This window comes from Lonchura striata, chromosome 36 (assembly GCF_046129695.1).
Source record: "Lonchura striata isolate bLonStr1 chromosome 36, bLonStr1.mat, whole genome shotgun sequence".
Taxonomy (NCBI): Eukaryota; Metazoa; Chordata; class Aves; order Passeriformes; family Estrildidae; genus Lonchura; species Lonchura striata.
Genome location: NC_134638.1, coordinates 1117531 through 1131338, shown reverse-complemented (window position 1 = coordinate 1131338; position 13808 = coordinate 1117531). Strand labels below are relative to the sequence as shown.

The 13808-nt window shown below is 58.8% G+C and overlaps 1 protein-coding gene across 1 annotated transcript in view; it reads right to left on the bottom strand.

The window, feature by feature from the left end:
* L1CAM (L1 cell adhesion molecule) overlaps positions 1 to 13808 on the bottom strand; it is a 55663-nt gene that overhangs the window by 21622 nt on the left and 20233 nt on the right. Inside the window, exons 11-18 of the mRNA XM_077789650.1 lie at positions 13056 to 13199; positions 10662 to 10773; positions 9497 to 9663; positions 7933 to 8092; positions 6729 to 6853; positions 3531 to 3632; positions 1848 to 2045; positions 652 to 722 (exon numbers count right to left, since the gene is read on the bottom strand). Of these exons, the coding sequence (XP_077645776.1) occupies positions 652 to 722; positions 1848 to 2045; positions 3531 to 3632; positions 6729 to 6853; positions 7933 to 8092; positions 9497 to 9663; positions 10662 to 10773; positions 13056 to 13199 (1079 nt within the window). The remainder of the gene's footprint in view (positions 1 to 651; positions 723 to 1847; positions 2046 to 3530; positions 3633 to 6728; positions 6854 to 7932; positions 8093 to 9496; positions 9664 to 10661; positions 10774 to 13055; positions 13200 to 13808) is intronic.

Here is a 13808-nt window from a genome sequence, read left to right as displayed (position 1 = left end):
AGACCCCCCAAAATCCACCAGGACCCCCCCAAAAATCCCCTCAGGAGCGCCCAGAAACCCCCCGAGACCCCCCGAACCCACACAGGACCCCCCAAAACCCCCCAGGACTCCCCAAAATCCCCCCAGGACCCCCCAAAATGCCCCCAAAACACCCCCAAGACCCCCCGAACCCCCCCAGGACCCCCCAAAATCCCCCCAGGACCCCCAAAATCCCCCCAGGACCCCCCGAACCCACCCAGGACCCCCCAAAATCCCCCCAGGACCCCCCAAAATGCCCCCAAAACACCCCCAGGACCCCCCTGAACCCACCCAGGACCCCCCAAAATCCCCCCAGGACCCCCCTGAACCCACCCAGGACCCCCCAAAACACCCCCAGGAGCCCCCAAACCCACCCAGGACCCCCCAAAATCCCCCCAGAGCCCCCCAAAATGCCCCCAAAACACCCCCAGGACCCCCCGAACCCCCCCCAGGACCCCCCAAAACCCCCCCAGGACCCCCCAAAATGCCCCCAAAATCCCCCCAGGACCCACCTGAACCCACCCAGGACCCCCCAAAATCCCCCCAGGACCCCCCGAACCCCCCCAGGACCCCCCAAACCCCCCCCAGGACCCCCCAAAACCCCGGGCCCCCCAAAACCCCGGCCCCCCGTACCTGCCAGGTGATCACCAGGTTGTTGGTCTCGTTCCCCTCCCCCTTCACCCCCATCGGGTACCGCTCGGGGGCTGCGGGGAAAGGCTCAGGCACCCCAAAAACCCCCCGGGACCCCCAAAAAATCCCCCCAAAAACCCCCCCGGGACCCCCAAAATACCCCCCAAAAAAATCCCCCAGGGACCCCCCAAAAAACCCCCGGGACCCCCAAAATATCCCCCCAAAAATCCATCGGGACCCCCCCAAAAAATCCCCCAGGGACCCCCCAAAAATCCCCCCCAAAAATCCATAGGGACCCCCCCAAAAAATCCCCAGGGACCCCCCAAAAATCCCCCCCAAAAAATCCCCCAGGGACCCCCCAAAAAATCCCCCAGGGACCCCCCAAAAATCCCCCCAAAAAATCCATCGGGACCCCCCCAAAAAAATCCAACGGGACCCTGCCAAAATACCCCCAAAAAATCCCCCAGGGACCCCCCAAAACTCCCCCCCAAAAATCCATCGGGACCCCCCAAAAAAATCCATCAGGACCCCCCCCAAAAAATCCCCCAGGGACCCCCCAAAAAAATTCCCGAGACCCCCCAAAAATCCCCCCAAAAAATCCCCCAGGGACCCCCCAGAATTCCCCCGGGACCCCCCAAAATTCCCCAGGACCCCCCAAAAATCCCTTTTTGGGATCTGTAGGATATTTTGGGGTTAATTTTTGGTATTTTGGGTGTTCTGGGCTCACTCACTGGCCGGGGTTTTGGGATATTTAATGGGATTTTTTTTTTGGTATTTAACGGGCTTTTTTTTAATTTAACGTTAATTTTTTTTTTTAATTTAACCTGATTGTTCTTTAATTTAACACGATTTTTTTTTTTAAATTTAACGTCATTTTTCTTTAATTTAACACGGCTTTTTTTTAAAATTCAACGTGATTTTTTTTTTAATTTTACGGGATTATCTTTTGGCATTTAATGCGATTTATTTTTTCCATTTATTCCGGGGATCATTTCAGTATTTTTGGTCTCACCAGCCGAAATTTTTTTGGTATTTTACCGGCTATTTTTGGATTTACTGTGATTTTGGGGCTGATTTGGCTATTTTTGCTCTCACCGGCCGGGATTTTGAGGTATTTCACAGGATTTTTTTGGTATTTTACCGGCTATTTTGAATTTCCTGTGATTTTGGGGCTGATTTGGGTATTTTTTGGCTCTCACCCGCCGCGGCGGTGCTGACGGCGGCGCTGGGCGCGCTGGGCTCGCCGCGCCCGAGCCCGTTGACGGCCACGACGCGGAACCGGTAGCGGCCGTAGGGCGAGAGCGGCAGCGGCGCCCACGGCCGCGCCGCCGGCACCGTCAGCAGCTCCACGAAGCGGCCCGGCGAGAAGATGCCCTCCTCCTGCTCCACCACGAACTCTGCGGGGAAAAAAGGGTTAAAAAGGGTTAAAAATGGACAAAAATAGGCAAAATCCCCCAAAAAATCCCTCCTCCTGCTCCACCACGAACTCTGCGGGGAAAAAAGGGTTAAAAAAGGGTTAAAAATAGAGAAAAATAGGCAAAATCCCCCAAAAAAATCCCTCCTCCTGCTCCACTATGAACTCTGCGGGGAGGAAAGGGTTAAAAAAGGGTTAAAAATAGAGAAAAATGGACAAAATCCCCAAAAAAATCCCTCCTCCTGCTCCACCACGAACTCTGCGGGGAGGAAAGGGTTAAAAATATGCCAAAAAATAACCAAAAATCCCCCCAAATTTCCCCAAATCCCCACCCTTTTCCCCCTAGACCCCCCCCAAAATTCCCCCCCAGACCCTCCCAAATTCCCCAAAATTCCTCAAATTCCCACTCCAGAGCTGCTGAGACCCCCCAAATTCCCACCCCAAACACCCAAGGAGCCCCAAATTCCCACTCCAGACCCCCAGGACCCCCCGAATCCCCCCAAATTCCCACTCCAGACCCCCAGGACCCCCCAAATTTCCTCAAATCCCCCCGAATCCCCCCAAATTCCCACTCCAGACCCCCAGGACCCCCCAAATTTCCTCAAATCCCCCCGAATCCCCCCAAATTCCCACTCCAGACCCCCAGGACCCCCCAGGACCCCCCGAATCCCCCCAAATTTCCCCAAACCCCCCCAAATTCGCACTCCAGACACTTCAGGACCCCTCAGGACCCCCCAAATTTCCCCAAATTCCCACTCCAGACCCCCAAATTTCCCCAAATCCCCCCAAATTCCCACTCCAGACCCCTCAGGACCCCTCAGGACCCCCCAGATTTCCCCAAATTCCCACTCCAGACCCCCAGGACCCCCCGAATCCCCCCAAATTCCCACTCCAGACCCCCAGGACCCCCCAGATTTCCCCAAATTCCCACTCCAGACCCGCCAGGACCCCCCAGATTTCCCCAAATTCCCACTCCAGACCCCCAGGACCCCCCTAGACCCCCCGAATCCCCCCAAATTCCCACTCCAGACCCCCAGGACCCCCCGAATCCCCCCAAATTCCCACTCCAGACCCCCAGGACCCCCCACATTCCCACTCCAGACCCCCAGGACCCCCCAGGTTTCCCCAAATTCCCACTCCAGACCCCCAGGACCCCCCAAATCCCCCCAAATTCCCACTCCAGACCCCCCAGGACCCCCCAAATTCCCACTCCAGACCCCTCAGGACCCCCCGAATCCCCCCAAATTTCCCCGTGCCCCCCCAAATTCCCACTCCAGACCCCCAGGACCCCCCAAATTCCCACTCCAGACCCCCAGGACCCCCCAGATTTCCCCAAATTCCCACTCCAGACCCCCAGGACCCCCCAAATTTCCTCAAATCCCCCCGAATCCCCCCAAATTCCCACTCCAGACCCCCAGGACCCCCCGAATCCCCCCAATTTCCCGAATTCCCCGAATGCCGCCCTCACTCTCCACGGGGCTGTTGTGCTCCTCGCCCGGGCTCCAGCTGAGCCGGACCTGCCGCTCGCCCACCTCCAGCACCTGCAGGTCCCGCACGGGGCCCGGCCGGCCTGCGCACACCGGAGCGACGGCGGGATGGGGAATGGGGGAAATTGGGGAAAAATGGGGAAATTATGGGGGAAAAAACGGGGGGAATTGGGGGGAAAATGGGGGAAATTATGGGGGAAATTGGGGAAAAAATGGGGGAAATTGGAGAAATTTGGGGGAAAATTATGAGGGAAATTGGGGGGAAATTATGGGGGAAATAGAGCAAAATAGGGCAAAAATTGGGGGGAAATTGGGGAATTAATGGGGAAAATTGGGGGGGAATTGGGGAAAAATTGGGGTGAAAATGGAGGTAAATTGGGGGGAAATTGGGGAAAAATTGGGGGAAATTATGAGGGAAATTGGGGGGAAATTATGGGGGAAATTGGGGAAAATAGGGGAAAAATTGGGGGGAAAATGGGGAATTAATGGGGAAATTAATGAGGAATTAACGGGGTGATAATCAGGAATTAATGAGGAAAATAATGGGAAATTAAAGGGAAAAAACGGGAAAAATTATGGGGAAAAATTGGGGGAAATTGGGGAAAAATTGGGGGGGAAATGGGGAATTAATGGGGAATAAATAGGGGAAAAAATGGTGAAATAATGGGGAATTTGGGGTTTTTGGGGCCTCCTCCCGGATTTCAGGGTCTCCTCACGGGTTTCGGGGTCCCCTCACAGTTTTTAGGGTCCCCTCTCGGTGTTCGTGGTCCCCTCTCGGATTTTGGGGTCCCCTCTCAGATTTTGGGGTCCCCTCTCAGATTTTGGGGTCCCCTCACAAATTCTGGAGTTCCCTCTTGGATTTCGGGGTCCCCTGGTGGATTCTGGGGTCTCCTCACGAATTTCAGGGTCCCCTCTGGGATTTGGGGTCCCTTTTGGATTTCGGGTCCCCTCAAGAATTTTGGGATCCCCTCTCAGATTTGGGGTCCCTCTGGGATTTTGGATCCCTCTGGGATTTGGGATCCGCTCAGGGATTTTGGGATCTGCTCAGGGATTTGGGATCCCTCTGGGATTTGGGAATCCCCTTGGGGATTTGGGATCTGCTCAGGGATTTTGGGGTCCCTCTGGGATTTGGGATCCACTCAGGGATTTGGGATCCCTTTCAGATTTTGGGATCCCTCTGGGATTTTGGGATCCCCTTGGGGATTTGGGATCCCTCGGGGATTTTGGGATCCCTCTGGGATTTTGGGATCCCTCTGGGATTTTGGGGTCCCCTCGTGGATTTGGGATTCTTCTCGTGGATTTGGGGTCCCCTCTCAGATTTGGGATCCCTCTGGGATTTGGGATCCCTCTCGGATTTGGGGTCCCTGTCAGATTTTGGGATCCCTCTGGGATTTGGGATCCCTCTGGGATTTTGGGATCCCTCAGGGATTTTGGGGTCCCTCTGGGATTTGGGATCCCTCTCGGATTTGGGATCCCTCTGGGATTTTGGGATCCCTCAGGGATTTTGGGGTCCCTCAGGGATTTGGGATCCGCTCAGGGATTTGGGATCCCTCAGGGATTTTGGGATCCCTCTCGGATTTGGGATCCCTCTGGGATTTTGGGATCCCTCTGGGATTTGGGGTCCCCTCAGGGATTTGGGGTCTCCTGGCAGGTTTTGGGATCCCCTTGGAGATTTGGGGTCCCTCTGGGATTTTGGGTCCCCTCAAGGATTTTGGGATCCCTCTTGGATTTTGGGATCCCTCTGGGATTTTGGGGTCCCCTCTGGGATTTTGGGGTCCCTCTGGGATTTTGGGATCCCTCTCAGATTTGGGATCCCTGTCAGATTTTGGGATCCCTCTGGGATTTTGGGATCCCTCTGGGATTTTGGGATCCCTGTCAGATTTTGGGATCCCTCAGGGATTTCGGGTCCCCTCAGGGATTTGGGGTCTCCTGGCAGGTTTTGAGATCCCCTCGGAGATTTGGGGTCCCTCTCGGATTTTGGGATCCCCTCAAGGATTTTGGGTCCCCTCAAGGATTTTGGGGTCCCCTCGTGGATTTGGGGGGTCCCTCTCGGATTTGGGATCCCCTCGGGGATTTGGGATCTGCTCAGGGATTTTGGGGTCCCCTCTGGGATTTGTGTTCCCTCCGGATTTGGGGTCCCTCTCGGGGATTTGTGGTCCCATTGGGGATTTTGGGATCCCTCAGGGATTTTGGGGTCCCCTCTGGGATTTTGGGATCCCCTTGGGGATTTGGGATCCCTCTGGGATTTGGGATCCGCTCATGGATTTGGGATCTCTCTTGGATTTTGGGATCCCTCAGGGATTTTGGGATCTCTCTGGGATTTTGGGATCCCTCTCGGATTTGGGATCCCTCTGGGATTTTGGGGTCCCCTCTGGTATTTTGGGATCCCTCTGGGATTTTGGAATCCCTCCCGGATTTGGGATCCCTGTCAGATTTTGGGATCCCTCAGGGATTTTGGGGTCCCCTCTGGGATTTGTGTTCCCTCCGGATTTGGGGTCCCTCTCGGGGATTTGTGGTCCCATTGGGGATTTTGGGATCCCTCGGGGATTTTGGGATCCCTCTGGGATTTTGGGTCCCCTCGGGGATTTTGGGTCCCCTCGTGGATTTGGGATCCCTCTTGGATTTTGGGATCCCTCTGGGATTTTGGGGTCCCCTCTGGGCTTTTGGATCCCTCTGGGATTTTGGGATCCCCTTGGGGATTTGGGATCTGCTCAGGGATTTTGGGGTCCCTCTGGGATTTGGGATCCCTCTGGGATTTGGGATCCCTCAGGGATTTTTGGATCCCTCTGGGATTTTGGGGTCCCTCTGGGATTTGGGATCCCTCTGGGATTTGGGATCCCTCTGGGATTTTGGGTCCCCTCTGGGATTTTGGGTCCCCTCAGGGATTTTGGGTCCCCTCGGGGATTTTGGGATCCCTCAGGGATTTTGGGTCCCCTCGGGGATTTTGGGGTCCCTCTGGGATTTTGGGGTCCCTCTTGGATTTTGGGATCCCTCTGGGATTTGGGGTCTCTCGGGGATTTTGGGGTCCCTCTGGGATTTTGGGTCCCCTCGGGGATTTTGGGATCCCTCTGGGATTTGGGGTCCCTCAGGGATTTTGGGGTCCCTCTGGGATTTGGGGTCCCTCAGGGATTTTGGGGTCCCTCTGGGATTTGGGGTCTCTCGGGGATTTTGGGGCTCACCCACGACCCGGAGCTCGGCCTCGGCCTCGGCGGCGTCCAGGCGGGTCCAGGCGCGGCAGCGGAACCGGCCCTGGTCCCGGTAATCCACCCCGGCCACGGTCAGCGCGTCCCCGGCCACCGAGAACCTGGGCACCCCAAAATCCCGGCTGGGAACCCCCAGAAACCTGAATTCCGGCTGGGACACCCCAAAAACCTGAATTCTGGCTGGGAACCTCCCCAAAAACCTGAATTCTGGCTGGGACACCCCAAAAACCTGAATTCCGGCTGGGAACCTCCCCAAAAACCTGAATTCCGGCTGGGAACCCCCAGAAACCTGAATTCCGGCTGGGACACCCCAAAAACCTGAATTCCAGGTGGGAACCTCCCCAAAAACCTGAATTCTGGCTGGGAACCTCCCCAAAAACCTGAATTCCGGCTGGGACACCCCAAAAACCTGAATTCCAGGTGGGAACCTCCCCAAAAACCTGAATTCTGACTGGGAACCCCCAAAAACCTGAATTCTGGCTGGGAACCTCCTCCAAACCCCCCCCCTTAAATCCCTCCTACAACCCCCTCAAATCCCTCTCAAACCCATCCTGGGACCCCCAAATCCCCCAAAACCCATCCTGGGACCCCCAAATCCCCCCCCAGACCCTGTCAGGACCCCCCAAATCCCCCCCAAACCCATCCTGGGACCCCCAAATCCCCCCCAAACCCAACCTGGGACCCCCAAATCCCCCCCAAACCCATCCTGGGACCCCCAAATCCCCCCCAAAACCCATCCTGGGATCCCCAAACCCAGCCTGGGACCCCCAAATCCCCCCTAAACCATCCTGGGACCCCCAAATCCCCCCCGGGACCCCCAAATCCCCCCGGGAGCCCTCACTTGTCGCTGTCGGGGCTCTCCAGCACGGGGCTCCCGTCCCGCAGCCAGAGCAGCCCCCCACCAACCCATCCTGGGACCCCCAAATCCCCCACAAACCCATCCTGGGACCCCCAAATCCCCCACAAACCCAGCCTGGGACCCCCAAATCCCCCCCGGGACCCCCAAATCCCCCCGGGACCCCTCACTTGTCGCTGTCAGGGCTCTCCAGCACGGGGCTCCCGTCCCGCAGCCAGAGCAGCCCCCCACCAACCCATCCTGGGACCCCCAAATCCCCCCCAAACCCAGCCTGGCACCCCCAAATCCCCCCCGGGACCCCCAAATCCCCCCGGGAGCCCTCACTTGTCGCTGTCGGGGCTCTCCAGCACGGGGCTCCCGTCCCGCAGCCAGAGCAGCCCCCGGGGCTGCAGGCCGGGGTCGAAGGAGGCGCGGCAGGTGAAGGTCACGGTCTCGCCCTTCTTGGCCGTCACGCTCTGGGGGGGCACCTCGATCCGGGTGGCCGCTGGGTGGGGGGCAGCGGGGTGATTTGGGGGTCTGGGGGGGTCCTGGAGGGGTTTGGAGGGGTCCTGGAGGGGTCTGGGGGGGTCCTGGAGGGGTTTGGGGGGATTTGGGGGGGATTTGGGGGGTCCTGGAGGGACTTTGAGGGTCCTGGAGGGTTCTTGGGGGGTTCCTGGAGGGGTCTGGTGAGGTCTGGGGGGGGGTCTTGGAGGGGTTTTGGGGGGCATTTGTGGGGTCCTGGAGGGGTCTGGGGGGGATCTGTGGAGTTCTGGAAGGCTCTGAGGGGGCACCTCGATCCGGGTGGCCGCTGGGTGGGGGGCAGCGGGGTGATTTGGGGGTCTGGGGGGGGTCCTGGAGGGATTTTGGGGGGATTTGGGGGGTTCCAGGAGGGTTTGGGGGGGTCCTGGAGGGGTCTGGGGGGGTCCTGGAGGGGTCTTGGGGGGATCTGGAGGGGTCTGGGGGGGATTTGTGGACTTCTGGAAGGCTCTGAGGGGGCACCTCGATCCGGGTGGCCTCTGGGTGGGGGGCAACGGGGTGATTTGGGGGTCTGGGGGGGGTCCTGGAGGGGTTTGGGGGGATTTGGGGGGCATTTGTGGGGTCCTGGAGGGGTTTTGAGGGTCCTGGAGGGGTCTGGGGGGTCCTGGAGGGGTCTGGGGGGTATTTGTGGGGTTCTGGAAAGGCTCAGGAAACCTTGGCCAGGCTTGGGGGGGGTCCTGGGCTGGGTTCAGGGGTCCCTGGCAGGACTTGGGGGTCCCTGGCAGGACTTGGGGGTCCCGGGCCAGGTTCAGGGGGTTCAGGGGTCCCTGGCTGGGTTCAGGGGTCCCTGGCAGAACTTAGGGGGGGTCCCTGGCCAGGCTCAGGGGTCCCGGGCTGGACTAGGGGGTCCTGGGCTGGACTTGGGGGGTCCTGGCTGGGTTCGGGGGTCCCGGGCCAGGCTCAGGGGGTTCAGGGGTCCCGGGCTGTACTCAGGGGTCCTGGGCTGGACTCGGGGGGTCCCTGACAGAACTTGGGGGGGGTCCCTGGCTGGGCTCAGGGGTCCCTGACTGGACTCGGGGGTCCCCGGCAGAACTCGGGGGTCCTGGGCTGGACTTGGGGGGTCCTGGCTGGACTCGGGGGTCCCAGGCCAGGCTCAGGGGGTTCAGGGGTCCCTGGCAGGACTCGGGGGTCCTGGGCTGGACTTGGGGGTCCCGGCTGGACTCGGGGGGGTCCCTGGCTGGGCTCAGGGGTCCCGGGCCAGGTTCAGGGGGTTCAGGGGTCCCTGGCAGGAATCGGGGGTCCCTGGCCGGGTTCAAGGGTCCCTGGCAGAACTCGGGGGGGGGTCCTGGCCGGGTTCGGGGGTCCCGGGCTGGGTTCGGGGGTCCCTGGCAGAACTCGGGGGGGGTCCCGGCCGGGTTCGGGGGTCCCTCACCTCGCACGTCCAGGCGGGCGGTGATGCTGGCGTTGCTGTGGGCGTTGCGGGCGCGGCAGGTGAAGACCCCCGCGTCCCCCCGCGCCGCCGGGCCCAGCCGCAGCGAGCCGTTGGTGAAGGCGAAGGCGCGATCGTCCTGCAGGGCCGGCTCCAGCGCCGGGCTCAGCCTGCGCACGGTTGGGGGGCTCGGTGGCTTTTGGGGGTCCTCAGTGGGTTTTGGGGGGTCCCCAGTGGGTTTTGGGGGGGTTTGGGGGGTCCTCAGTGGGTTTTGGGGGGTTCCCAGTGGGTTTTGGGGAGGTTTGGGGGGGTCCTCAGCGGGTTTTGGGGGGTCCCCAGTGGGTTTTGGGGGGCTTTGGGGGGTCCCCAGTGGGTTTTCGGGGTCCCCAGTGGGTTTTGGGGGGGTTTGGGGGGTCCTCAGTGGGTTTTGGGGAGGTTTGGGGGGTCCTCAGTGGGTTTTGGGGGGGTTTGGGGGGTCCTCAGTGGGTTTTGGGGAGGTTTGGGGGGTCCTCAGTGGGTTTTGGGGGGTTCCCAGTGGGTTTTGGGGAGGTTTGGGGGGTCCCCAGTGGGTTTTGGGGGGGTTTGGGGGGTCCTCAGCGGGTTTGGGGGGTCATCAGTGGGTTTTGGGGGGTCCACAGTGGGTTTTGGGGAGGTTTGGGGGGTCCGCAGTGGGTTTTGGGGAGGTTTGGGGGGTCCCCAGTGGGTTTTGGGGAGGTTTGGGGGGGTCCTCAGTGGGTTTTGGGGGGGTTTGGGGGGGTCCTCAGTGGGTTTTGGGGGGGTTTGGGGGGGTCCTCAGTGGGTTTTGGGGGTCCTCAGTGGGTTTGGGGGGGGTCCCCAGTGGGTTTTGGGGAGGTTTGGGGGGTCCTCAGTGGGTTTTGGGGAGGTTTGGGGGGGTCCTCAGCAGGTTTTGGGGGGGTCCCCAGTGGGTTTTGGGGGGGTTTGGGGGGTCCTCAGCGGGTTTTGGGGAGGTTTGGGGGGTCCTCAGTGGGACTGATCAGATTGGGGGGGATTGATCAGATTTGGGGGGATTGATCAGATTTCGGGGGACTGATCAGATTTGGGGGGGATTGATCAGATTTTGGGGGACTGATCAGATTTGGGGGTCCTGATCAGATTGGGAGGATTGATCAGATTTGGGGGTCCTGATTTGGGGGTTCGGGGCTCTCACCACTCCACGGCGGGCGCGGGCGCGCCGAAGGCCCGGCAGTGCAGGAACGCCGTTTGGTTCTCCACCACGGCGTAGAGCGCCGAGTCCGGCGTCAGGATCTGCACCGGCAGCTCTGGGGGGACTGGGAGGTCAGGGACCCCCCCGACCCCAAAATCCATCCCCAGGATCCCAAAATCCATCCCTGGGATCACAAAATCCATCCCTGGGATCCCAAAATCCATCCCTGGGATCCCAAAATTCATCCCTGGGATCCCAAAATCCATCCCTGGGATCCCAAAATCCATCCCCAGGATCCCAAAATCCATCCCCAGGATCCCAAAATCCATCCCCGGGACCCCAAAATCCATCCCTGGGATCCCAAAATCCATCCCTGGGATCCCAAAATCCATCCCTGGGATCCCAAAATTCATCCCTGGGACACAAAATCCATCCCTGGGATCCCAAAATTCATCCCTGGGACTCAAAATCCATCCCTGGGACCCCAAAATCCATCCCTGGGATCCCAAAATTCATCCCTGGGATCCCAAAATCCATCCCCGGGATCCCAAAATCCATCCCTGGGACCCCAAAATCCATCCCTGGGATCCCAAAATCCATCCCTGGGACACAAAATCCATCCCTGGGATCCCAAAATTCATCCCTGGGACTCAAAATCCATCCCTGGGACCCCAAAATCCATCCCTGGGATCCCAAAATTCATCCCTGGGATCCCAAAATCCATTCCCGGGATCCCAAAATCCATCCCTGGGATCCCAAAATCCATCCCTGGGACTCAAAATCCATCCCTGGGACTCAAAATCCATCCCTGGGACCCCAAAATTCATCCCTGGGACTCAAAATCCATCCCTGGGATCCCAAAATTCATCCCTGGGACTCAAAATCCGCACCCAGGGATCTGCACCGGCAGCTCTGGGGGGGCTTAGGGGTCAGGGATCCCCCCGACCCCAAAATCCATCCCCGGGACCCCAAAATCCATCCCCGGGACCCCAAAATCCATCCCTGGGACACAAAATCCATCCCTGGGATCCCAAAATCCATCCCTGGGGTCCCAAAATACATCCCTGGGACTCAAAATCCATCCCCGGGACCCCAAAATCCATCCCTGGGATCCCAAAATCCATCCCCGGGATCCCAAAATTCATCCCTGGGATCCCAAAATCCATCCCTGGGATCCCAAAATCCATCCCTGGGGTCCCAAAATCCATCCCTGGGGTCCCAAAATTCATCCCTGGGACTCAAAATCCATCCCTGGGATCCCAAAATCCATCCCTGGGATCCCAAAATCCATCCCTGGGATCCCAAAATCCATCCCCGGGATCCCAAAATTCATCCCTGGGATCCCAAAATCCATCCCTGGGATCCCAAAATCCATCCCTGGGGTCCCAAAATCCATCCCTGGGGTCCCAAAATTCATCCCTGGGACTCAAAATCCATCCCTGGGATCCCAAAATCCATCCCTGGGATCCCAAAATTCATCCCTGGGATCCCAAAATCCATCCCCGGGATCCCAAAATTCATCCCTGGGATCCCAAAATCCATCCCTGGGATCCCAAAATCCATCCCTGGGACTCAAAATCCATCCCCGGGATCCCAAAATTCATCCCTGGGATCCCAAAATCCATCCCTGGGATCCCAAAATTCATCCCTGGGACTCAAAATCCGCACCCAGGGATCTGCACCGGCAGCTCTGGGGGGACTGGGAGGTCAGGGACCCCCCCGACCCCAAAATCCATCCCCGGGACCCCAAAATTCATCCCTGGGGTCCCAAAATCTGTCCCCAGGATCCCAAAATCCATCCCCAGGATCCCAAAATCCATTTCTGGGGAGGTCCCAGGGGTCCTATGGGGGACTGAGCAGATTTTGGGGGGTTTTGGGGGGGATACTGAGCAGATTTTGGGGGATATGGAGGAGATTTTGGGGGGGATATTGAGAAGATTTTGGAGGGATACTGAGCAGATTTGGGGGGGACACTGAGCAGATTTTTGGGGGTTTTCGGGGGGGACACTGAGCAGATTTTGGGGGGGACACTGAGCAGATTTTGGGGGACACTGAGCAGATGTTTGGGGGACACTGAACAGATTTGGGGGGGTTTGGTGGGGGGACACTGAGCAGATTTTGGGGGGACACTGAGCAGATTTTTGGGGGACACTGAACAGATTTGGGGGGGTTTGGTGGGGGGATACTGAGCAGATTTTGGGGGGATACTGATCAGATTTTGGGGGGTTTGGTGGGGGGACATTGAGCAGCTTTTGGGGGGACACTGAGCAGATTTTTGGGGGACACTGAACAGATTTGGGGGGGTTTGGTGGGGGGATACTGAGCAGATTTTGGGGGGATACTGATCAGATTTTGGGGGGACACTGAGCAGATTTTGGGGCTTTTGGGGTGACGCACCCACGACGTAGACGAAGGCGTTGGCCAGGAGCCGCCCGTGGCTGTTGCTGGCCTCGCACTGGGCCACCATGGAGTCGTTGGGCTCCAGGCGGGACAGGATCAGCGCCCCGTCCCGGAGAGCGCGGCGCCCCGAGGCCGGCAGCTCTGCGGGGACAAAAAATCCATCCAGAGATGCCAAAATTATCCCTGGGGACACCAAAATCCCATCCAGGGACACCAAAACCCATCCAGGGACACCAAAATTATCCCTGGGGACACCAAAACCCATCCAGGGACACCAAAATTATCCCTGGGGACACCAAAATCCCATCCAGGGACACCAAAATCCCATCCAGGGACAGGATCAGCGCCCCGTCCCGGAGAGCGCGGCGCCCCGAGGCCGGCAGCTCTGCGGGGACAAAAAATCCATCCAGAGATGCCAAAATTATCCCTGGGGACACCAAAATTATCCCTGGGGACACCAAAATCCCACCCAGGGACACCAAAATCCACCCAGGGACAGGATCAGCGCCCCGTCCCGGAGAGCGCGGCGCCCCGAGGCCGGCAGCTCTGCGGGGACAAAAAATCCATCCAGAGATGCCAAAATTATCCCTGGGGACACCAAAATCCACCCAGGGACACCAAAACCCATCCAGGGACACCAAAATTATCCCTGGGGACACCAAAATCCCATCCAGGGACACCAAAATCCCATCCAGGGACACCAAAACCCATCCAGGGACACCAAAATTATCCCTGGGGACACCAAAATTA